The sequence below is a fragment of the Magnolia sinica genome, chromosome 13 (genome assembly GCF_029962835.1).
Source record: "Magnolia sinica isolate HGM2019 chromosome 13, MsV1, whole genome shotgun sequence".
Taxonomy (NCBI): Eukaryota; Viridiplantae; Streptophyta; class Magnoliopsida; order Magnoliales; family Magnoliaceae; genus Magnolia; species Magnolia sinica.
In genome coordinates, this window is record NC_080585.1 from 12611642 (window position 1) to 12635229 (window position 23588).

At 39.0% G+C, this 23588-nt stretch overlaps 1 protein-coding gene across 2 annotated transcripts; it reads left to right on the forward strand.

The window, feature by feature from the left end:
* The first annotated feature begins 1675 nt into the window (after window positions 1-1675).
* On the forward strand, window positions 1676-22233 carry LOC131222852 (uncharacterized). 2 transcript variants are annotated; one of them, XM_058218072.1, is made up of 16 exons: window positions 1689-2059; window positions 2208-2257; window positions 5410-5470; window positions 5579-5674; window positions 5756-5905; window positions 9057-9188; window positions 9683-9810; window positions 11855-11897; window positions 14257-14340; window positions 14915-14956; window positions 15155-15225; window positions 16534-16587; window positions 16683-16788; window positions 16917-16985; window positions 18685-18828; window positions 21879-22233. In XM_058218072.1, the coding sequence occupies exons 1-16, from the start codon at window positions 1787-1789 to the stop codon at window positions 21984-21986; spliced, it is 1611 nt and encodes a 536-aa protein (XP_058074055.1). In that variant the 5' UTR covers window positions 1689-1786; the 3' UTR covers window positions 21987-22233. The 2 variants fall into 2 exon arrangements, with proteins under 2 accessions (XP_058074056.1, XP_058074055.1); XM_058218073.1 differs by lacking the exons at window positions 16683-16788; window positions 21879-22233 and having other exon boundaries at window positions 1676-2059; window positions 18685-18824.
* Window positions 22234-23588: the final 1355 nt, after the last annotated feature.

A 23588-nucleotide genomic window follows, 5' to 3' on the forward strand; every position in this document is an offset into this window, starting at 1 on the left:
AACAACAGTAAACACCGAGAGATTTTCGGATTCCGCATTAAGTAAAGTTTTTCAGCATTAACAAACATGCACTTAGTGTCTGGTGATGCTTAGACAGTTATTATTGAGAGTGTTTTTCACACTTCGAGAAATTAGTCTTCAAATTAGAGAATGTTAAGATGGTGTCTCTCATTATGAGGCAAGGGAATGTCATATGCATGGGTGTATGATGCTCTCTTGCCTCAGGTTATATTCATGCAAGAGGTAGAAGGGTAGGGAGAGAGACCATGTCCTTAGTGGGAGATGTCATATGCATGTACGCTACCCTTCCCCACGATGAGAGGCACCGTCTTAACATTTGATGAATAGTTTGGATGTTGTCGAAATAGATCACGTTTGTGGTATGCACACACCTTGTCTAAACCTACTAGGCAAATGTGGCTTTAGCTTCCCACTTTACAAGGGATGAGTATGCAACGAACAGATAAGTATGATTCATATAAAAAAGTGAGTATGATTCTTGATATATGTTACAACTAAAAACTTGTAAATGCACGATGAATATAGGACAATCTAGACCATTCAAGTTGCTGACTCAACCATGTATAGGTCCTGAGCCAAAAAAAAAAAAAGGAAAAAAAAAAAACTGCTAATACAATTGGTAACGTGAGGAAATATCCAAAATACACCTGGCAAAATCCACATATATTTATATCGACGGCTAGTGCTTCCACCAAACTCCATGTATATCCATTGTGATAACAATGATATTTTTTATCATCTTAAAATAGTCTTATTAAGGCAACACTACTCATATAGCTGTACCATGGGCGCCAAACGAGCCCTAAACTTAGGGGTTGTTTGGATGCTAATAAAGTTATTAAGTTGTAATCCGATTACAAGTGTAAAGTGTTTACATGTGGTCCTATTTAGCTTTAAGTTGTAATTTGATTATAGGGAAACAATTGTATGTGGATAACTTATAACAAAACTCAGAGTGATAAATCCTTTAAAAATAATCAAATGACGTATATAACATTTATGTAAAATAAATCATTAGGATAAGCCCAACTCAATAAATCCTATAACCAATTTTTATAATAAACAAATCATTTCGTGGGCGAATTGTACTCACTAATTCAAATATAACACTAAGGTTTGATAACACACTTATATATGAGAAGTTTTAACCCTAGCAACAGTAATAAAGAGATAAATTTGTCTCTCTCTATCCTTTTTTTTTTTTTTTTTTCTTATTATCTTGTTCTTTCGGTTTGGGGCACTATAACCAGTGGAAGATAATCCGCAGCTCTTCTTTGAAAATTTTAAAAACTCATAGTCGTTATCTAAAATCCTTTTACATGTAATCTAAAACATTATTTTTTCTCATTTTTCATACTACAGCTAAAAGCTGTAATTGTAATATAATTACAGGCAAATGTACCTAAACAAACACCCCCATATTCAGATTATATGTAAACAAAATTTCTTACCCGAAGACTTTACATCCATCCAAACGACTCCTTATTTGATCATCTAACTATTGGATTAGAAATGAAAATATCCAACGGTCCCATTTCCACGATCAAGTGTCCATGAATCAGAGGCTAGGACAGTTTCATTTGAATTAGTATATAGCACGTGTACGATTTCTGAGTGCCTGCGTATGAAGCGTCATACCCAGCCGGAGTATTAATGTATGATTCGACTCCTCAATACTCACGAATCGTCGTTCCCGCAACGTTGTCCTCGGACTTTCATTCTCCTTGAAATCTCCGGCGTTCGGAAGCCCTGTCCATGTAAACGGATGTTCTGTGCAAGTTGCGTAAGAATCTTCTGCGAACTGTTTTCCAGGTCACCCGAATCTTACAATTCCACATCGCCTATTTATTTGGGATCCCCGCACTTCTCCGAACATCTAAGTAGAGAAGGCATTTCCATATCAATGGCTTCTTCCTTGTCTCGTCCTCCAGAGATTCCTATGGAACTTCACGCCCAGAATCGATCGAAGCTCATTCGATCTCTCCGTCAACATCTCTCCTCCTCATCTCGCCCTCTCCATGGATTCGTCTTACTGCAAGTGATCTCTCCCTCTCTCTATATTACTTTCCTTTCTCATTTTGGAGTCCTGATTTCTAGTTTTATTTTTTCTAAATCGAAGGATCTTTTTCTTTATTTTATTTTTTGAATTTCCTCTGTTTCTTTCATGTTTGTTGTCGATTTGTTAGGGAGGAGAGGAGCAAACGCGTTACTGCACCGATCATGTTATTCTCTTTAGGTAATTCTCTTTCTCACCCATTCTCTGTAGTTCTTCTTTTTGTTCACTTGTTGTTGAATTCTGTTTTGGCTTTTCTAATGTATTTAAGTTTTAGGCTGTGTTTGGATGCCTCTAAGTTTTTTAAGTTGTTAGTAAGTTCCATGTAACACAGATAATCATGTTGGGATGTAAGCGGTAACTTACTTACAGATAACTTAGTTTTGTTTGGGAAACCTGTAACTTAGTTAAAGTAGGAAGCTGTATATTCACACCAACTAGAACTTCGAGTAGGGAATCGTTTAAAAATCAAATTGACACAGAAAAAAGCTTAAATAAAAACATGCATCTTATCGAGCCCATCGGAATGAATAGTTGGGCCAATTTTAAGGCTAAACTAATCATCTGTTGGGCCATAAAAGTGGGCCCACGTATGCAAAATACCTACATAAAAGTGGGCCACGTATTCATCAGCTAGAAATTGTGTTTTCCCTTCATCCAGGTCTATGCGACCAAATCAATAGGTTGGATGGGAAATAAACATGACAGTGGCCTCCAGAAAGTTTTTATTGGTAAGCATTATATCACCACCTTGTCCTATGGTGTAGTCCACTTGAGAGTTGGATCTTCCTCATTTTTGGATGATACTGTAAAATGATAATCTGAAATAGATGGACGGCATAGATAAAACACAAATCATGATGGGGTGCTTAGAGAACCATCGGGTAGTAGTTGTGGTTTAGCTTCTGATGTTGCGGGTAGCTAGGTGCCTAGTGTTGGTGCTCCGTGGGTCCCACCATAATGTATGTGTTTCATCCACGCCGTCCATCCATTTTTTAAGATCATTTTATGGCATGGGCCCAAAAATAAGGTAGATCCAAATCTCAAGTGGACCACATCACATGAAACAATGTTGATTGAACGCCAACCATTAAAAACTTCTCGGGGGCCATGAAAGTTTTGGATCAAACTGATTTATTTTTTTCCCTTCATCCAGGTCCTTATGACTTAATCAACAGGTTGGATGTGAAACAAACATTACAGTGGGCCCTAGGAGGTTTTAATGGTGGACATTTAATTACTACAGTTTTCCTGTGGTGTGGTCCACCCGAAGTTTAGATTTGCCTCATTTTTGGGGATTAAGCCCTAAAATGATCTGGAAAAATGGATGGACGGCATGGATAAAACACATACAAGATGGTGGGCGCCGCAACACCAACCGGTAACCATGTGGCTATAGCAGCGTCATAGCCAAACATCGTTCGTCTCAAGCCCCAAGATTGGGAAAAAAATCGATGAAGAGGGAAAAAAAAATCAAAAGAGTGTTTTAGGGCACATCTCTTTTGGAGCTGGATGAGAGAGAGAGAGAGAGAGAGGGAGGGAGAAGGCCACCTACCAGCTTCAATACAGGTAAACCTACCGGCCACCTCAGCCTTCAAGAGCCTTCAATGGCCACAATGCACCTGCGATTCTCCTAAGAAATTTCGAATTAGAAATTTCAAACCATTGCCTGTAAGAAAGTTATAGGCGACTTGAAAAATGACCTTACCCCCTGTGAGATTTTCGGATCCTTTCCTGTAAGAAAGTTACAGGTTTAGAGAAAGTTACCTGTAACTTTTCTCCCTCAAACACCATCTGTAACTTACCTGTAACTTTGTTGCATTTTACAGAAGTTACAGGCATCCAAACGACCCCTTATAGTGTAATTTCTTGCTTCTTCTTTTTTTTTTTTTTGGATTTTTTTAGTGTAAATTCTTCATGAAGTCTGATTTTATCAAACAATGCGTTGACTATAGAGTCCCCAAACATGCTTCTCAGGAGATGAAATGACTAGAATGCCCTGTAAATTTTCTTTTTAATTAGTGGAGTTGAGCATTTTGGGCGTGTAGTTTGGGTATGACATCCAACCTGTCCAACAGGTGCACCCATCATGATATGATAATCAGACAAACCAAATAACAGGATGATCTAATCAACAGGTGGGGCAGATGTGAATTTGGAGGTTTTTGGGTGTCGTATATTGTTAGTTTTTTTGGTGTGGCCTACCTGATGATTGGATCAGCCTGATTTTTTGTTGGTTTGGTTATCCTGGTGGGATTTGCCCATCGGAAGGGTTGGGTGTCATACACGGACCATATGGGCTCCACAATGCTCTACTCCACTATTTAAGAAAAAAAACTAGACAAGGGCATTTTGATCATTTTAAATCTTGGAAAGCATGTTTTGTGACTCGAAATTAGCCCATGCATTGTGTGATAAAATCAGAATTCTTGACAAGTTTTGTGGTAAAAATCTCTCTCCCTCTGTTTTTTGTTTTTTTTTTGTTTTTTTTTTTCTATTCTTTTCTTTTCTTTCTCTGTTGTTGTGGGATTTTGTGTTTTTTCTATTGAAAGATGATTTAGTAAGAAGTGTATTTTTTATTCGTGGATGTCAGAGCCTCAGAGGTTTGCCTTGCTGTTGATGTGTCATGACCCTAATTCACATGGATAAAGCAAATTGGAACCATCCAGATATGAATCTTCTTGTTGAATGGGGATTTCATCTGTTTATCTGTTGAGGAATGATTGCATGCAACCTGTTTCATTGCTGCAGTATCAGGTTCCTGTCTAACTTTACATAAGAGGCCCTGCTCTGGTTTATCTGAACTAGCCACCTGCTGGGCCCTGCCATTGAGAACCTGCAAAAGTATGGTCTAGAAAAAACGGAATGGTGGCCAAGATATCCATTAGTTGGGAAAGTTAAGGAGTAAATAACTAAATATTCTCCTGCCGGAGCTATTTTGTAGCCATGGACAATCAGAGATGGGCAGCAAGAGGTGGACAGTCCAGATCAACGATCAAACTTTTTGCATCATATTGCAATGCTTAAATGTTGCATGGGATCATCCCTCGAAGAATCATCTGATTGCATGCCATTGATCAGATGTTTTGCCAGTGTGATCACTGTGACTTGGGGCCATCACCATGGCGGGGTTGAAACAGTGTACGGTTTAGATGCATTGCCAAAAGAGCAATTTTGACATCTACGTACATCATTTCCCGGTACAGAACTACATCTTTCCTGATTGAGGACTTATCATAAACCTTTTTGCACAATAGAATATGTTTTCTTTTGCTCTCAGTACTTGGAAGGATGTCAAACCCGTTTACGGATTGATGAGGTAATTTGATTTTCAGGCAGGAGAGTTATTTCGCTTACCTCTTCGGAGTGAGGGAGCCTGGTTTTTATGGAGCAATTGTGAGTTTGTTACATATGGACAGTGATTTTATGTTATTGTTGCTTCTAGAAAATTTTCCTTGTTGCATTACTTTTGAACTGGGTATTGGATCTGTTGTGTTATTGAAGGACATTGCTTCTGGAAAATCGATTCTGTTTGCTCCACGGCTACCTGTTGATTATGCCGTTTGGTTAGGGGAGATAAAGCCATTATCCTACTTCAAGGTGATAATTCGATGATATTCTGTTTATGCTTAATTGTTGCTGTACCAAGTTGGCATCTTTTAGTTTCCCATTCCTCTGCAGGAAAGGTATATGGTCAACATGGTTTGCTATACTGATGAGATTGTAGAAGTGCTACATGATCACTATGGAGGATCAGGAAAACCCTTACTGTTTCTTTTGCATGGGCTCAACACTGACAGCAATAACTTTTCCAAGCCAGCGGAACTTGAGGTGACTTCATTTATTTCTTTCTTTTTCTCTGAAAATGTTAACCTGTGCCATTTTTAGTGGGAACAATTCGGAGCAAAAATTTTCAGTTTCTCTCTCTCTCTCTTTCTCTCTCTCTCTCTCTCTCTCTTTTTCTTTTTGGTATTTTAGGGGTTTGGTAGTGAATAAATGTCAAATATACTTAATGGACATGGAAATTGGTATACATGTTTCTTGTTTACTCGTGATATTTGGCTTGAGAATATTTGATGACAGTTATTGCTGGTTTAGTGTGGATTTCTTTATCTTCGATTAGTCTTTAATGTTGGATAGCACATGGCTGTATTCTCACTGTGACATGAACTATAATTGTGGTGCAGTGTGGCTGACATCTTGTAGCATGTTTTTAGTTTAGATCCCACTTCTTCAGACTTTCATGGAGAAAGCAAAATTACTTTTTTTTTTTTTTTTTTTTGAATTTCCAAGAACTAGCTGCTAAATTTGCAAATTTTTTTGGGTGATGGCAACAAATACACAAATATAGATATGTTTTATTTTAGTTTTGAAAATGTATCATCAAGTGGGTACTTTTGTAGTTTGAATCCAAACCAAATACAAGCATCTGGATGAGCTCGTGCTAATTGGGTAGAAGCACCCTTAAATGTGGAGTATACGTACCACAGTTTCTAGTTATAGAAATTTGTTTGGTCTGTGTTTGTGTGAGTGTGTGTGTATGGGTGTTGGGGGGTGGGTGCTTGCATGCGTGCGTGGTGACCCTCATCTAAAAGTTCACACTCAAAGTGTACTGACAGTTTATATATGGCCTGATAATTGAAATGGGTCACAAATGGGTTGATTGATGATGTAATATATATATATATATATATATATATATATATATATATATTCTTATCCAGGATTTCAGCCTGTGGATTTGGAAAGTTTCAAGGTTGAATTCTAGAAAATAAATTCATTTTGTTTTCACTCGGTAAGTGTGGGTTTTGGTTGTGTGGTTTCTATGGGTTCCAGGCTTGGTGGCAATCCAATTATCTTGGCCATATTACATGCTACACTAATGGAATTTGACTACTGAGTTGTGCATTTGTAATTAGAGCGGTGCATAAGAAGCCATGCCAACAAGAGAATTCATGAATTAAATGTTATATAATTCAATATTGGTTACCAAGTTGTACTGTCCTTATGGGCAGCTATTGCAACAGTTCTATGCTAGTGAAGTCTATTTGGCTGGACTTTCTCGCAACTAATGACATGTTGTAATTACCCTTATGGTCTTGTTTGCATGACTGTCCAGAAATCATTTCCTGGGAATGGAAATATAGCTGAATGAATTACGAAACAAAGTGGCAATAGATTTGGGTGCGGGGTTGGGGAAGAGTTTGTTTCAAGATGTTAGTGAGTATAAATAGCCGGGAAATGGGAGCAATTTTTTTTTTTTTTTTTGAAGGATAACTGCAACTTATATTAAAAGGAAAGTAAAATACAAAGAAAAGACAGCAGAAGCAGAGAGCGCCTGCTGAGAGGGCAGACACTCTAGCCTCCTAAAAAACGAAAATCATAGTCCTTGAGCATAGAAACATTAACCGCCCATTCAATAATTAAACCCTTCGCCCTAGCTGAAATAGAATCCACTGAATTTGAGGAATTATCAAAACACCTCGCGTTTCTTTCCCCCCAAACAGACCACCAAATGGCGAGGATGGACATCCTCCTCAGGCATTTCCTTCTTTTTTCCAGACTGACCCCATGCCAAGCTGGAAGCAAACTATCTACAGAGCTGGCCGAAACCCAAGAAATACTGAAGCACTGGAAGAAGTCTGCCCAAATATTAGAAATAAAAGGACAGTGAATCAGAAGGTGATCGACCGATTCTTCATCTTTCATACAACATAGGCAAATGTTCACTAACTGCATTCCTCTTTTTTTCAGATTATCAACGGTGAGGATTCTCTTGTTACCCACCAGCCAGCCAAAAGAAGCTATCTTAGGAGGCACCGCATATTTCCACAAGAATTTGGTCACCTGATCTTTCTCTGAGGCTGAAGAAAGACAAAAATGCTCATACAAAGACTTGACTGAGAAGCGGCTCGATTTGCCCCACCTCCAAATCAGCGCATCTGCTGCCAAGAGAGAGGGATCTGCTGTCGGGAGGATGGGAGTGGCTCTGTAGATGCATTCAAGCAGGCTCACGTATTCAGCTATCTCCCAATCTTGTAGAGATCTTCTACAGATAACATTCCAAACGAACTTGCCTGAGTTACACGATAAGCAATCTGCGATATTAACTGTTTTGTTAGGGGCCAGCCTGTAGATGTTAGGGAATTGCAAACTGAGAGGAACGTCGCCCACCCAAGGATCAGCCCAAAATCTGATATTGGCTCCATTTCCAACCTCGTACGCGATGCCTCTTAGGAAATGGAAGCATGAGCATGAGTTTGAAGCCCAAATTTTAGTGGAGGCGGCAACAGTTGGCAGGATTGTGAAACTAAGAAAGAATCATGGAAATAAGTTTCTAAAAACTGGTTTTATCTTGAAATGCTGTTTGGAGGGAAGTGTCCATTTTTCTGTTATTTCTTACAATGTTGTTTGGATGTCCATGCCTGAAAAATCATTTTGTGAAAACTCAATGCATTATGTGCTAACATTCCCTCATTAAGACTAATCTTTGAGATTGGGGCTAGGCTTATCCAATCTAGAAGATATTTGGGGCATGGTCCATCCACTTCCTGAGCTATATCTGGTCATCTAAGAAGAGATGCATATTGAAATCAAGTTTTCAGTTTTTACAGGTGGGACCATGATTCAACAATCAAAAGACCATTTGTTTGTTTAGCCTTTGCATCAGGAATTGTTGGAAGTCACATTGCATATTTTTTTGATGATCAATTGATTCTGGAAATAAAAAACCTGTTGTTTATTATTCTTAGACATGCTTTGAGATTCCTGACAATCCATATAATATTCCTGTAGTATCATGTTTCTGTTCTTTTCTGAAAAATGGACTGCTCTCCCGATTCTCACAATGGTTGTCAATCTAGGCTTACTGGTGGACCTATTCGTTCTTGCAAGTCATGTGTATTACTTGATGCAGGAATATATACTCTTTCACTCTTCAGCTTATAGAACTCATTCATTCTGTCTTTTCACTATGTTGTAGGAGATGGAGAAGTTTGACACTGATCTAGCTACACTTCATCCTATTTTAACTGAATGTCGCATTTTAAAGTCTGATATGGAACTTGCTCTCATCCAGTATGCTAATGATATAAGCTCAGAAGCTCACATCGAGGTAATTTTCTCAGGAAGTCATAAACCTTGAATGTGTTGGTTTGGTTGAATTATACCATTTTAGGTTGTGAATGTTTTATTTGCGGAAGCTTGTATATACTATAATGGTTTCCTGCAGAAACAAACATAGGCTCTCTTGTTCATTTGATGCCATTCTCAGATGTGTTATTGTTGATGTTGTAGCTTGTTACCACAATTTACTGACTTTAACTGTGTGGCATTGATCTTGTATTCTGGTTCTTTTCTATTCCAGTACCATTTTTAGATTGATGTGGTACTTCAAATACCATTTGGATGGATTTCGTGCTGTCCTCTAGTTTATTTCTGACCTGTCTCTAGCTCATTTTGTAGCATTCTGGAATAATCAACATTCAACAAACAAAAGTTCTCATGTGAACAGGATGCATTTGGTCTCATTTGAATTTGGACCAAAGAAAGCATAATTATTTTATAGTTCGATATTACAGTCTGATCCCAATCATACATTCTGAGTAGGTTATGCGAAATATAAGAGTGGGTATGGAGGAGTATCAGCTGGAAAGCACGTTTCTTCATCATGTCTACATGTATGGTGGCTGTAGGCATTGCTCATACACATGCATATGCGCTACTGGTGAAAATAGGTGAGGATTTTCCTTCTTTTGCTTATCCTTTATCTATACAATAAGCTGGAAAATTCTATCACCTTCAAAACGTGTGCTTGTTATATCTCATCTTCTGTAAAGCCTTACTTTACTGCCGTTAGAAAAAAGACCCTAATTCAACATTGTCTTCATGTGGGCATGAGTAATTGTATCATTAACCCAACATTTTAAAAACATATAGGTTTGTCTCTCCTTTTGTTTACATTATTATTGCATAATGATTCGACTAGGAAACATGCTGTAAAGAACATAATGAAAGACCCCCACTGACCAGATCATTTAGAAACTTAGTGCTGACCTACAATTAACTAGACTTATGACCGAGTTTCCTTAATAATAAACACCAGTTTCCAAATATCCATGCAAATAACTTGATAAGAGTCACTTTAGATTTCTTTTAAAGATCTCTGTGAAAAATATAGATAAATTCATAAATAGGCGTTGAGCTCATATGCTCATCGTACAGTAAAATATCTGGCCATTCTGCAGATCTGATCTGTACAATGTTCCATCCATTTCACATCTTGACCAGGGCCCTATTTAAGGTACTCTTTTGACACCAGCCTAGGGATAGGGATTTTCTCGAGACTGAAGGGGTTGGGATCCAAGGCTTTTCCCTTTACCATGCACTCATTGGTAAATCCACTTGGTTTCCAGCTTGAGGGCGAACAAAAATCATCGCTCCCTTTGGCTTGCACAAAAATAAATCTGAACATCAATCAGTGCAACCTGGTTCTATGTCCTGTTTTGAGTAATCACCAAACCCCTGACCTCATTTATTAGTTGGGAAGAGGGCCTGATAACTATATGTCCAACGGGTCATAATACAACCAGCCCTCTTATTCAAAATATATGATTCACTGGGTTTGAAAGCTAGCTTCAAAACGACTATAAATTAAGGGACTAGCATGTTTTACGTAACAAGCTTTTTGGTCAGCTGAAAAATGTATGCGCATGCTAGCGCATTTTACTAATAAGTTTTGAGGCCAACATGCTACAGCTGCTGAAAAGCTGTTGACGCTAGCATGCTCATATGTTTTGGCCACTAAGCAGCACTGGATCCATCAAATTTGAATTTGATCTTATAGATCCGAGCGAGTGACTAGGTGAGGAGTACGATCCATTTATGGGAAGGGAGGGAATAACTACCCATATGTGGGTGCTGTCTTGGCCAGCAATTGAGCATGAGGGGCAAATCTAGCCCCTATCTAGTGACGGCTAGCTCCAAGTTTTCATCTGCTTCTAGGGAGGGGCCAGCATCCGATATGAAGGATTCTCTGCCCCAAGATGGGACCAAAGGGAAGATCCCAATAAGGCTGATAAAGGTTTTGGAGAATAATTCCAATGGCCTCACATTCAGGAATGGTGGAGGACACTTTAGCAGCTAAGGTCCTCTGTGAAGGTCTTATTGGATTTCTGCATAGTGGCATGCAGAATGGCTAGACTTGATTCTACCTTGATGTTGTAATCAATTTGGCTAAGAAACCACTGAGCCAACTAGTCGAAGGTCTTAAAGGTGCCCGGCGCTGTACTAGTGAACCAGTCGAGGGCATCACCAGAAAGACTCCTAGGGAGAAGGCAAATAAGCTGGGCCTCTGTATAAATTTTTCTGCTTGTATCCGATGTCCGTTAAGCACTTTTAGCATTTGAGTTTAGAATTGCATGTAGAAGATGTGAGAGTTAGTACTGCTATACACTTTCAGGCAGCATTTTGGAATATTATAGACGTTAAATTTGCCTTAGAAACAAATTCAGGATTCAAGCAGAATTTAGACTAAACTGATAGATATCAGTTATATGGGACTTATTTCTGGACCCTGACTCAAGGGATGCATATTTTATAGGAGAGTATTAATAAGCAACTTTCTTTGGATATTGATATATGCTATTGTCTTAATCCAAAGCATATTTACCTTTCTATTGAATCATAAATCATCACATTTTAAGGAAAATTTATTCTCTTTCCTGTATTTACTTGCTCTATATTTTACTGTTCTGATTTTTAAGAGCTCCTTCTTTCCAGTGCTGTTCTTCACTATGGGCATGCTGCTGCTCCAAATGACCGGGTATGCTAGATTCATACCTTGATTTTATCTGTTTCGTAGGAGTTAATGCCCAAGGACGTTTTGGTTGTCTGGTTCCTATATTCTGACTCTAGTTGTACTGGTGGGGGTTGTATGTATATCTTAATAGCAAGCATATAAATGGTTATCACAAAAGTTGATCCATTGTGCTATTCAATATGCTTTGATTTAGTAATTTTGAAATTGTCACTTTCATCCATCTCATAGTTTCAGAGGTCAGTAGCTTTGGGGATTACATAGGTAAAAATCGCAAAAAGTGAACTCTTTGTTGTCGCTGTAAGAATCCATTCCAGAGGTTTTCATTATACCTGGGACTTGGGATGCGAATATTTGTTTATTGATGTAAGCTTGGGACAGTTGTTTTCTTTTTTCTTTTTCTTTTATTTATTTATTTTTGAGGTGGTGATGACCTTTTATTAAAAAAGAAAGAAGAGAACTACAAAGCAACTGGGGGAGAAGGATGATGAGAAATCATCCTCTCAATACAAGGACTAACTCCCTGCTGCTATTCTTTCCAGCTCATCAATACAGCATATTAAGGCTAAAAGCGCAATGAACACTCTTGCTCTGATCCTTTGCAAGACATCATCAGCCAATTCTAAGCAGTGATTAAAAGTTCTATAGTTGCTTCTTTTTTTTCTTTTTTTTTGGTTCCATATGGACCAAAGGCCAGACAGCAGAACAACCTGCGACAACGTGCTGCACTTCCTCCATAGGAGTCCACTTTTTCAAGCTAGAAAGAATGTATCAATTGACACAGGCCCCACCCTTTTTGAATCAAACCTAGCTAGCACCCAACTCCAAATTGTTTAGAGACTATATTGCTTAATATCTCCAGTCTTTGAAGATGTTACCCATAGAAGGGTGGATCAACATGGTGCAATGCAAAACGTAAAAAATTTGGCATCTGCCCCAGACAATAACATTATGATTGGGTTTGCTGCAGCCATTACGGCATCATGCTGGACACTTCAAGATGCAGGTGATTTCCTTGATGATTTTTTTTATTTTTTTTCCCGGGGGGGGGGGCGTGTGCGTGTGTGCAAGTTACTTTCACAATCAGGTTCAACATAGAAATTTCCTGACCCCTCCGAAGTAATTTGTAGTAAGATGTGAGCATAAACTTCCCAGAGCTAATCCAGATTCCAACACCATCTGTCGAAGGTACATCTAGACTATAGTTATGAAGATGCTTTAGTGACTGAGTGAATTCGGCTGTTTCCTTCATCAGTGAAATTTTTCTAAAAACATGGACCCCCTAAACAGCTCATTCTCATTCACAATTTGCATTGCGACATTGTGAAATCTGGTCCCACACCAAAACCTAATGCGTGTTACATTTCCAACCAGAAGATGCCAATACATAGTTGGAAATTGCAGAGTTTGGAGACTATATTGCTTAATATTTCCAGTCTTTGAAGATGTTACCCATAGAAGGGTGGATCAACATGGTGCAATGTGAAACATAAAAAATTTGGCATCTGCCCCAGTCAACAACATTATGATTGGGTTTGCTGCAGCCATTACGGCATCATGCTGGACAATTCAAGATGCAGGTGATTCCCTTGATGATTTCCATTATGGAGATTGATGATAATAAATATAAATCATTAAGGAGAAGGCAAATGTTATTTTCCAAGGAACTACATAGAAGGAATCGTCCTCAGGGCCAGTTTGATAGGAGGAATAAAATAAAGAAAAATGGAGCACTTTCTTACGATGGGGTGTTGCACTGTGTTTGGTTTGGAAAGAAAATAGTGTATTCCACATAACATCATTCCCCTTTTTGCACTTTCAAATTCTAGTGCACAAGAAACAAGGTGAGCTATGTGAGCGGAATATGAGATTTCCACTTGCTATTTAAACAACACCCCTAAAATTGAAATCCATAGGAATCCATGTTTGAATAGTGCTATGGAATCATCCTTGTGTAATCATTACACTTTTCTTTTCTTTCCTGTGTTTTCCCTTCTATCAAACAGGTCCTCAGTGATAGTCTTTGGGAATTGATTTTCTTAAATGGCAAAGATCTCAAAAAGAGGCTGCAGATGGTGGTACCACTGATTTGAATGATTTTCCAACATCCTGAGGCAGCATCATTGTCATCTTACTGCTCCAGTGTTGCCTGTTTCTTTGGAAATAATGAACCACTTGTATAACCATGCTTTATGGTTGCTGGAGTCCAAATATTTATTACATTTGTATATTTTTTAATATTTTCATGCATTGGAAGAGCAGACTTTATATCTCGGCATCATTGGAAACAATCCTCTTGTTGATGGTCTCGTTCCTGCTGAGGATGTTTGTTCTTTTAATTCCTTCTTTGCCATTTCTTGTGCAGACCTTGGAAGATGGGGATATGGCGTTGCTAGATATGGGGGCTGAATACCATTTTTATGGTTCTGACATTACATGCTCCTTTCCTGTAAGTGTATATGATAATTAAATATAACCTAAACCGTCAGTACAGGTTCTGGCTGCATTTTATTTGAAGAATCCCTCTGTGCCTGAATGCCTTAATCTTCATCTTTGGTTTAGTGGACACGATTTGGTTACTTTTGCGTGATTAATTCATCCGCTTGACTTTCTTATGGATCTTCTTGACTTCATTTGGTTTGGTTCATGCACTCAACCTAATATGTTGCTATTCCAACGTCTAACTAATTTCATCTGTGTTTTTCAGTCTTCCATTTTCCTTCAAAGTGAAAATACGGATGGTTGCTATTCCAATTTAACTCATATCATCCATCTTTTAATCATTACTTTTGCTTTCAATCCAGTGCATTTTGTGGTAACTGACTGGTTTTGTATCTAGAAGCAGCATCTTTGTGCTGCTTAGGTTTTTAGATCTGCTTAATAAAAAGCATAACAGTACAAATGTATTCCAAATTGAGTATTTATCTTTACTTTACCATGGATTTATGGTTTCTAATTGCTGTGTATTCTACTCTGTTAGTGTTTTGTTCTTTTTAAAATGCACCCCCTTGCATGTAATGCAGGTAAATGGTAAATTTACAAGAGATCAGAGTCTTATTTACAATGTGAGTATTTTAATTTCTGAATCTACTAGTCTCTCAATCTGATTATTCTTTGCCATGAGTTTTACGATGTACTCAACCAAAGGCATGGATTAACTCTCGTTCTCTTGACTCATATTTTGTTGGATTAAGATCCTTTTGTTTTTGAAGCCTTAAGGCTACTCTTGTTTTCATTTAAATTTGAAAATTACTGCCTTGCAGGCTGTCCTCAAGGCTCACAATTCTGTTATATCTACAATGAGACCTGGAATAAGCTGGATAGACATGCACAAGTAAGATTTGCTTGTTTTAATGTTCCTCTAGAAGTATGTGAATAAGAATAGATAACCCCTCTCCCTGCCCACCCTAGGGTATAAGCTCCATTTTTATGATTGTTTCTACGAAGTTTCTCTTTATAGAAGCTTACAAAAAAAGGAAGGAACTTTTCTCCAGAGATGCCACATAGTAACAAGCAATAACAAGCAATCTCGTACATTCTTCCCATTCTCCTATGTATCACCAATGCTACATGTCAGGAGTTATTCTTTTTGTCTCTGATATATTTCCATGACAAATAAATACTGACTAGTGACAGTGAATGCATGTGTAAACGAAAATGAAAATATGAACAAAGATCTAGATGCAAATCTCTGCCGTCTCATTTCTTCCTTCAAAAGCTGGAATTAAGATTTTTTTTTTTTCCTATTGTTTGAGCAAGCAACTTTAAATTAATTACCAGTAGAGGACCTGAAGGTTAAAACAAATCCAAAGAAAGGAAAAGGGGAAGCAAATCAACTCGTCTAGGGTAAGGGAAGAGCGCCCTCCCTTGATTAAAATGAATTGTTTAATCAAATGGAGGGCCTACACCTATCCTAACAGAAAGGGCCACTCAGACTCAACTCCTTTATAGACAATCCTCCAAAATTTGGATGCCCATTCAAGAATAGTCCCCTTGATTTTCTCTATCAGTGCTTATGTATTAGCTGGGCATCCTTGAAGATTTGACTACTCTCTTTCTAGATTTCCCAACGAATGGCAAAGGGCGCAAAATTCCAATTCTCTTGCACAAACGATAAATATGGATATGGTTTTTAATGCCATAATCTGGATTATGGAGATGGTTTGATCTGACAATGGACGGTTTGAAAGATGTCAATATGTGTTTTTCCATGTCATCCAGAAGCACACTCCCAATCTTGAAAATGTTGCAGATGGGAAGAAATAAAGAAAATTCTTAAGGTGAAAACCAAATTTACAAATCAAACTGATGTAAGCAAGCCTCTGAACTAAAAAACAATCTGAGAACTGATAACCTACAACTGGTTGTACTAAATCCATTTTTTTATGCTTCCGAATTTTTATGCCACTATTTTCAAGGGCACAATGCTTGTGAAAACAGGATGTAGTCCAAGTTAGCCTACAGCCAGTTATAGGTGATCAGTCCTCAAACAATCCATATTACCAACTCAATATCTTTTGGTGATAATAGACAACAACTGGGTTATTGATCATCTGGTGGGTGCTCCCTGATCAATTCTGGGAGGAGAGTTGTGCAAATTGGCTTTCAAGTTCTCTTTTATAGTTAAGATTTGTGGTTGCAGACTAGCAGAAAAGAACATCCTTGAGTCGCTGAAGGCAGGAGGAATCGTTATTGGGTATGCTCACTAGAATGTACTTTCCTCAGCTCATATCCAAGCAGTAGAAGGCGATAATTAATTTGAAATTTTCTGCTTCGGGATTTTGGTTGTAGCGATGTCGATGATATGATGGCTGAGAGACTGGGTGCTGTTTTCATGCCCCATGGTCTTGGCCACTTCCTTGGACTTGACACCCACGATCCAGGAGGCTACACTAAGGTTTCTTTTGTTAATAGATTTATTTGGAAATTTGTGTTATATTATGTCTTCTCCTTCTTATTATTATGTTTTCCTTGTTTGGTTTTCAATTTTTTATTGCGGCAATTTAAGATTTCTTTGACAAACAGGACATGGAAAGGCCAAAAGAACCAGGATTAAGAGCTTTACGGACGATAAGAGAACTTAAAGAAGGCATGGTTAGTAATGGTTTTACCTAGAAACTCTTTTTGGGATCAAGAGTGTCTTTTTTTTTTTTTTTTGGTATGGTAGTGTTTTTTTTTTTCTTTTCTTTTCTTCTTTCTCTTACGCGAATAGGGGTTGCTGTCTTTGGTCTATATAAATCCATACTAGGTCATCTCACGTAGAAGATGTTATAGTCCCTTAATGGCGATTACCTGCCTCATCATAGTGTATTTGTGCTCGTAGAATACCCAAGATCTCAGGAGAACACGAATAACCAGGATGGAGACTCAAAAATGGGCTCAATATCATCATCGTAGTTCTCTCCATCACACCCTCCTCCTAGCTGTTTTAGGTTGGCTTCGTGAATCACGTTCCTTGAATCATACTGAAACATGAATTCTTATGATTGCTTGGCAAAAGTTATATGACTTGCTGCCCACCACCACCACTTCTAGGCAGACTTTCCATATCAATATACATATGCATGCACATCAGCGGCAGCATAGCCTTGTTGTATCTATTTAGGTTTGGCATTATATCGCTTCTCCAATCAATCTTATCTTAGGCCATGTCCTTGTTGAGTGAACAAGACTCATATCTCTTTGGGTCCTTACTCATGCCTTGGTGGTAGACTCACAAGAGTTTCAACATCATGGGTTCAAGTACCCATTGTGGTGCAATGCCATTGTGTGGTGTGAGTGCGTGTGTAATAAAAAAAAGACTTCATATCTCTTCTCACTGTTTCATTCCAAGTCCTTTTTGGGCTTCTTCTCATCCTCTTTCAAGGCCCTCCAATCGAAAGTGTTTGTTTCACATGAACATGAACATCTCAATCTGCTCTCCATCATTTTATGTCTGATTTGGGCTACTCTTCGGATGTCCTCGTTCTTAATTTATCCTTCCGAGTCTTCCCATGCATCCATCTCAACATCCTTTTTTTTTTTTTGATGGTATCCATCTCAACATCCTCATGTCCGTAATACTCAAAACCTTTGCTCATGCTGCCTTCTACCACCTAACACTCGGCCTCATATATCATAGTCAGGCTTAATAGCTATCTTATTCTTATAAAGTCTCTTAGATTTCATAGGCACGGGTCAATCACACAACACTTTAGAGGCACATCTCCACTTCTAAACACCCTGAAAAAAAAGTAAGACGGGATCATTTTTAATTTTTCGTGAACATTTTTATTTCCACAATTACTTTTGGAAACCCATCTGATTATAATATTTTTATTTCCACAATTACTTTTGGAAACCCATCTGATTATAATATCCTTGCATCTGATCAAGGAAGCCTAATGAATACTAGGACAATCTCTTCTTTATTTCTATGTTGAAAACACCACCAACCTTAATATGCATGATTTTAGGTTATGTGCCATGCCAGGTTTTTACTTCTATGCTGGGTCTTGTTGTGTCTATAGCTTTATTTCTAGTGATAAGCATACAGAAAAACCTGTCCATGCTCTAATATGCGAGTCTTTAACTCAAAACTGAAGGTAACTACGCAAGTTTTGTCCAGTAAATACTAGTATCTGTCAGCTTCATAGCTTTCTTGCCGGTATTTTGCACAAAACATTTTTAGCTGTAATTATTTCCATTTCAAATGCTTATGTTGTGTTGATTGTCTAATGGCTCCTGGAAGTTGTGCTTGAAATATTATGAATATTGTGCCAAACCTTCTGACATTTGGTACCATGAGTTGTAGGTAATAACAGTGGAGCCTGGGTGCTATTTCATTGATGCTCTGCTGAATCCAGCCTTGGAAAATTCAAATACATCAAAGTTCTTTAATCGTGAAGAGATTAGCAGATTTAAAAGCTTTGGAGGAGTCAGAATTGAAAGTGATGTGGTATGACCCTTGCTTAATCACTGTTCATTATTAAAATGTGTTAAGAGGTGAAACTAAAATTCTTTAATATCTGAAGAGGGGAACATTATTCCCATCGGAATTACCAAGGAACATAACATGCTTCTGGTCAATGGCTGAAAATATTATTATTGATCTGTTATTCATAGCATTAGGTAGTCTTCAGATGTATCTATGCAGCTTATTTTATTTTATTTTTACGCACACACCCACACACCACAATGGGTACTCGAACCCATGACCTTAGTGTTGAAACTCTCATGAGTCTATGCAGCCTTCTCTTAAACCAAAAACCCATAATGTTGGACATTTTTCTCTGTCCCTGTTTTTGCTCAGATTCTTTCTTGGCCCGTTGTATCTTTAGTTTTTTTTTTTTATTTCTTCAATGATATCTGCTTGCCTTGAAAAAAAAAATGTTGGACATTTAGGGCCTGTTTTGGTACACCCCTATGAGTAGCTTTGTTTTTTTTTTTTTTGCTTATAAGCAGCAAATAAGCTTTTTAAAATTTTTATTTATTTATTTTTTAAAACAGTAGTTAGTTTAGTAACTACCTTCTTAATGTTAGACAGGCCACATGCCTTGTATAGCTGATTCTATAGATAGACGATGTATAATTAGAGGATTTTGTATTTATCATTTTACCTTGTATAGTCGTTGTAAAGCTCTATATATTCAACCCTTTAGGGTTGTCTCAAATACACAGAAAACCAAAAGGAGTTACACTTAAAAGTAGCTTATTAGCTTAAACTTGCTTATAGTCATAAGTTTTTTTTTATTTATTTTTACTCTCCCTCTCCCTCTCTCTCCTCTTTCTCCTTCTCATCTCTCCACGTGCGTAACGGTCCATATCAAAGGTGGCCCTGCATGATGGACGACACACGTTAAAGGTAGGCTCCAAATGATGGGCATTGGGCATTAAAGGTGGGCCCCACATGATGGACAATTATGTTAATGTGGGCACCATATGATGGATGACCCACATTAAGGCGGGCCCCACATATTGGATGATCAACATCAAAGGTCATCCCCTAGTGATGAATGGCTTACATCCAAGGTGGGCCCTGCATGATGGATGGCCCACTTCGAAGGCGGGCCCCACATAATGGACGGTCCACATCGAAGTGGCTTCTATATGATGGGCGGTGGACATTGAAGGTTGGCCCCACATGATGGACAATTAACATTGATGATGGGCCCTGCATGATGGATGTCCCACATCAAGGTGGGCCCATAATGAATGGTCCACATCAAAGGTTGGGCCCAAATGATGAATGTCGCACAGCCTAGGCTGGCCCTGCATGATGGACATCGCCCACTTCAAAGGCGGGGCCCACACGATGGACTGTCCACATCAAAGGTGGGCACCACAAGATGGGCAATGGACAATGATGGTGGGCTTCACATGATGGACCATTAACAATGATGGTGGGCCCCACATGATGGACCAGTAACAATGATGGTGGGCCCACATAATGGACGGTCCATGTAAAATGTCGGCTCCTAATGATGAATGACCCACATGTAAAGTGGGCCGTGTATGATGGATGGCCAACTTTGAAGTTGGGCCACGCATGATGGACAATCCACATCCAATGTTCGACATGATGGATGGCTCACATCCAAGGTGGGACTCACATGATGGATAGCCCACATCGAAAGTGGGCCTCACAAGGTGGATGGTCCACATTGAAGGTAGGCCCCATCGACAGGGCCAAGGTTCAACATAATGAATGGTCCACATCAAAGGTTGGCTCCACATGATGGATGGTGGACCCCACATAAGTAAAAATTGGAAGAGATTTGAAAAAAAAGAATTGTAAGAGGAGAAAAAGAGGAGAGAGAGATTAATGGAAGAGATTTAAAAGTCAATTGTGATGTTGGAAACCAAACATACTTTTCTACTTTTGGCTGACAAGTATGCTATTTTTCAAACATACTTATGTAGAGAATAAGTAGAAACTAAGATAAGCTAGGCATTAAGTAGCTGAAGCAAAATGACTTATGATCCAAACAGGGCCTTAGAAACATAATTCCTCTATTTTACTGGAAGGAGGATAATCTGCAGGATTTCATGGTATGAGATGTGGTGCCTTGGATGCGAGAATGGGCCTAATTGGATAAAAATTTCAGCTTTTCATTATCTTTGTATCAAATGGCTCCTTCTGTCTTTAAACAGTGCTGGGTCTAGTCATGGCTTTAAATGTCTTGCATTCTTGTGTCATAGCCATGGTTTTTAATATCATCCTATACGACTCAAGTGTCATCTGAGTCGGATCAGTTTCAATACGAAATTTTACAAGTCCTCATAGAGATACGGGACTGAAATGGACTGATACAGGCAAGTTGTAATGGTTTCGGTCCCCTGGTGAGTCGTAGTCTGGAACTGCTACTTATATCCATGGTCATAGCTGTCTTGGCTCATGCCATGACATATAGGGATGGATCAGCAATGATGAGTTACGGGTATCTACAATGACAGTTACAGTGGGTCATATAAATGCAATGTCAGATTTTCCATACAAAACAGTTCTATTGAGAAGGATTGAACTGAAAACATGTGTTTACATTTTACAATATTAAATTTTGATAAAACTGAAAAAAAAAAGGCTGGTAAGTTTCACATGGGGATCCATGGAGTGTTAATTATTTGTATGTGTTTGAAAATTCACTGTCTCCTCAGAAGAATCCATGCAACATAGGTCTATACTGATTTCACGGCCACATTCAATCCAACTTGAGTCCATCGAGATCTAAGCCATTTTTCTGGCTTCAATCTGACTATGTGCTTGAGATTGTTTTTCTTTTTTCCTGTTGCTTATATTCAATGTGTCCTATTCCAGGTATTTTGATGCATGTGTGGAAAGAACTGTTAAACAGGAAGTTAAGACATTTTTAAAATTTTAATCTGTTATGCACATGCATTTATAGTAGCTTTTCTCAAGAATAAAGCTCGAGTATTAGCTCAGTGTTCATGTTTACGGTTGCTTTTCTTTTCCCACTTGTGATTTCACTAAACGTTTCCTGCTTTCAGTATGTTACTTCAAAGGGTTGTCAGAATCTCACAAACTGCCCACGGGAGACATGGGAAATCGAAGCTGTAATGGCAGGTGAATCATGGCCGCTGGCCAAGAGCTCATAAGCGGAAGCAGTGTAGGAGAGGTTGAGCCTCCTGGTCCCCTGCAGTCTACCTCAGATGAGTGCTTACTCAAACCATGTGGCGTAAGAGAGTTCCTCAGAATCCAGTTGTATATTTTGCACATTGGTTTCGATTTACTTGTAAGATGTTTAAGATCTTATAACAATTACAGTCATTGGACTTCCATCATGCTACAAGATAATTGCAGATGAACCCTTGGATTAGTCTTCGAAGAAATTCTCATTGAGAAGGGGGGAATCTGTGTTGAGTATAATAGCCCAAAGATCATATTCATCTGCTGGTCTTGTCTAATTGGTGGCCATCAAGTGGACAGTTAAAACTATAATGATCGTCCGACCAAATTCAATGGCCAAAATCTGTTGGTTAAGATTGTACAATCTGTGTATTTCTGGGCTATGCTGGTGGGGACATTAATTGGAACAATCTGGATTGGTTCACGCGTATGATAGATGGTCTTAACCATCTAAATTTGCCCATTGAATGCTGACGGCCGTCCGTTTAATGTCCACCAACTGGGTGGTTATGATCGTGTAATCAGAGCACTTTTCAAGCTGCGGTCCGTCCACAGTTGGAGCTGCAATTCAGACGGTGTGGATTGACACAGGTGAATGCAATGTGTGCGGTTGATGGGTGACCATGTTTTAAACAGAGGGTAGTTCAAGGCAGGCACTGCTCCTGTCCCTTGGGGTATCTCCACTTTAATTAGATGAGATATGCTTAAGGATGCACGCCTCTGCTCTCACCTTTTGGTGCACCATGCAGACCGTTCATTGATGAGTTCCCAAAATAGTAAGTGGAAAAATCTCACTCACAAGAGACGTCACCCCATCCATGCATGTAGAGTTATAACTTAGAAGCAAGCATGACTCATTTAATGTACCTCATTTAATGTAGAGTTATCTTTGGTGTGGTCCACTTTGGGATTGGATCTACCTCATTTAATGTAACTTGCATTTAATGCAACCTAAGCATATTATTTGGTTTGGTCTACTTTAGCGCGCCTCATTTTTGTGCATATACCTTAAAATCATACGAGAGAAGGGATGGACGGCGTGGATAACAGATACATCATGGCGGGCCCACCCACAGACCTGCCCGTTCGTGGCTAGAGACGGGCGGGTAGGATGCAATCCGCGTCCGAGATGGACCGGGCGTGGGCATCTCTGCTTAGCCAGTAAATTGCCGAGGCTCAGGTGGGCAACACTTGTATTGGAAAATCGAACCGTCCAAAGAAACCCGCATTGCTTGTTTCCGTCCCTTGCACACGTGTGGCCCATCAGTTGAGTGGACCTTACTTTTATTTTCAGGGTATTTTCACGGTGGTCCTCATCTAGGGGTGTGGATCCCATGCATCCAGGTGCAGCAAATAACCGGGTCCTTACTCTTGCTCGGGTGGTAGACTCTCAGGAGCGGTCAAGGGTTCGAGTACCCATGAGTGGTGAAATTCCACCAGCGTGAGTGTGTGGGGTGTGTGTGCGTGTGTAAAAAAAAAAAAAAAAAAGGTGCGGCAAATAACCGCTTCATCATCTTTCTCCCTCCCTCTGATGAGTCGAATGGGTGAGATCTATGGCCTGTGGCTCACGC

Excerpts from the sequence above, each read along its gene's own strand:
- LOC131222852 (XM_058218072.1), top strand. The coding sequence starts at position 1,787 with ATGTTCTGTGCAAGTTGCGTAAGAATCTTCTGCGAACTGTTTTCCAGG. Across the intron at positions 2,258-5,409 it reads GATCATGTTATTCTCTTTAG|GCAGGAGAGTTATTTCGCTT; the intron begins GTAATTCTCTTT and ends TTTGATTTTCAG. Across the intron at positions 16,789-16,916 it reads ATCCAGGAGGCTACACTAAG|GACATGGAAAGGCCAAAAGA; the intron begins GTTTCTTTTGTT and ends TTTGACAAACAG.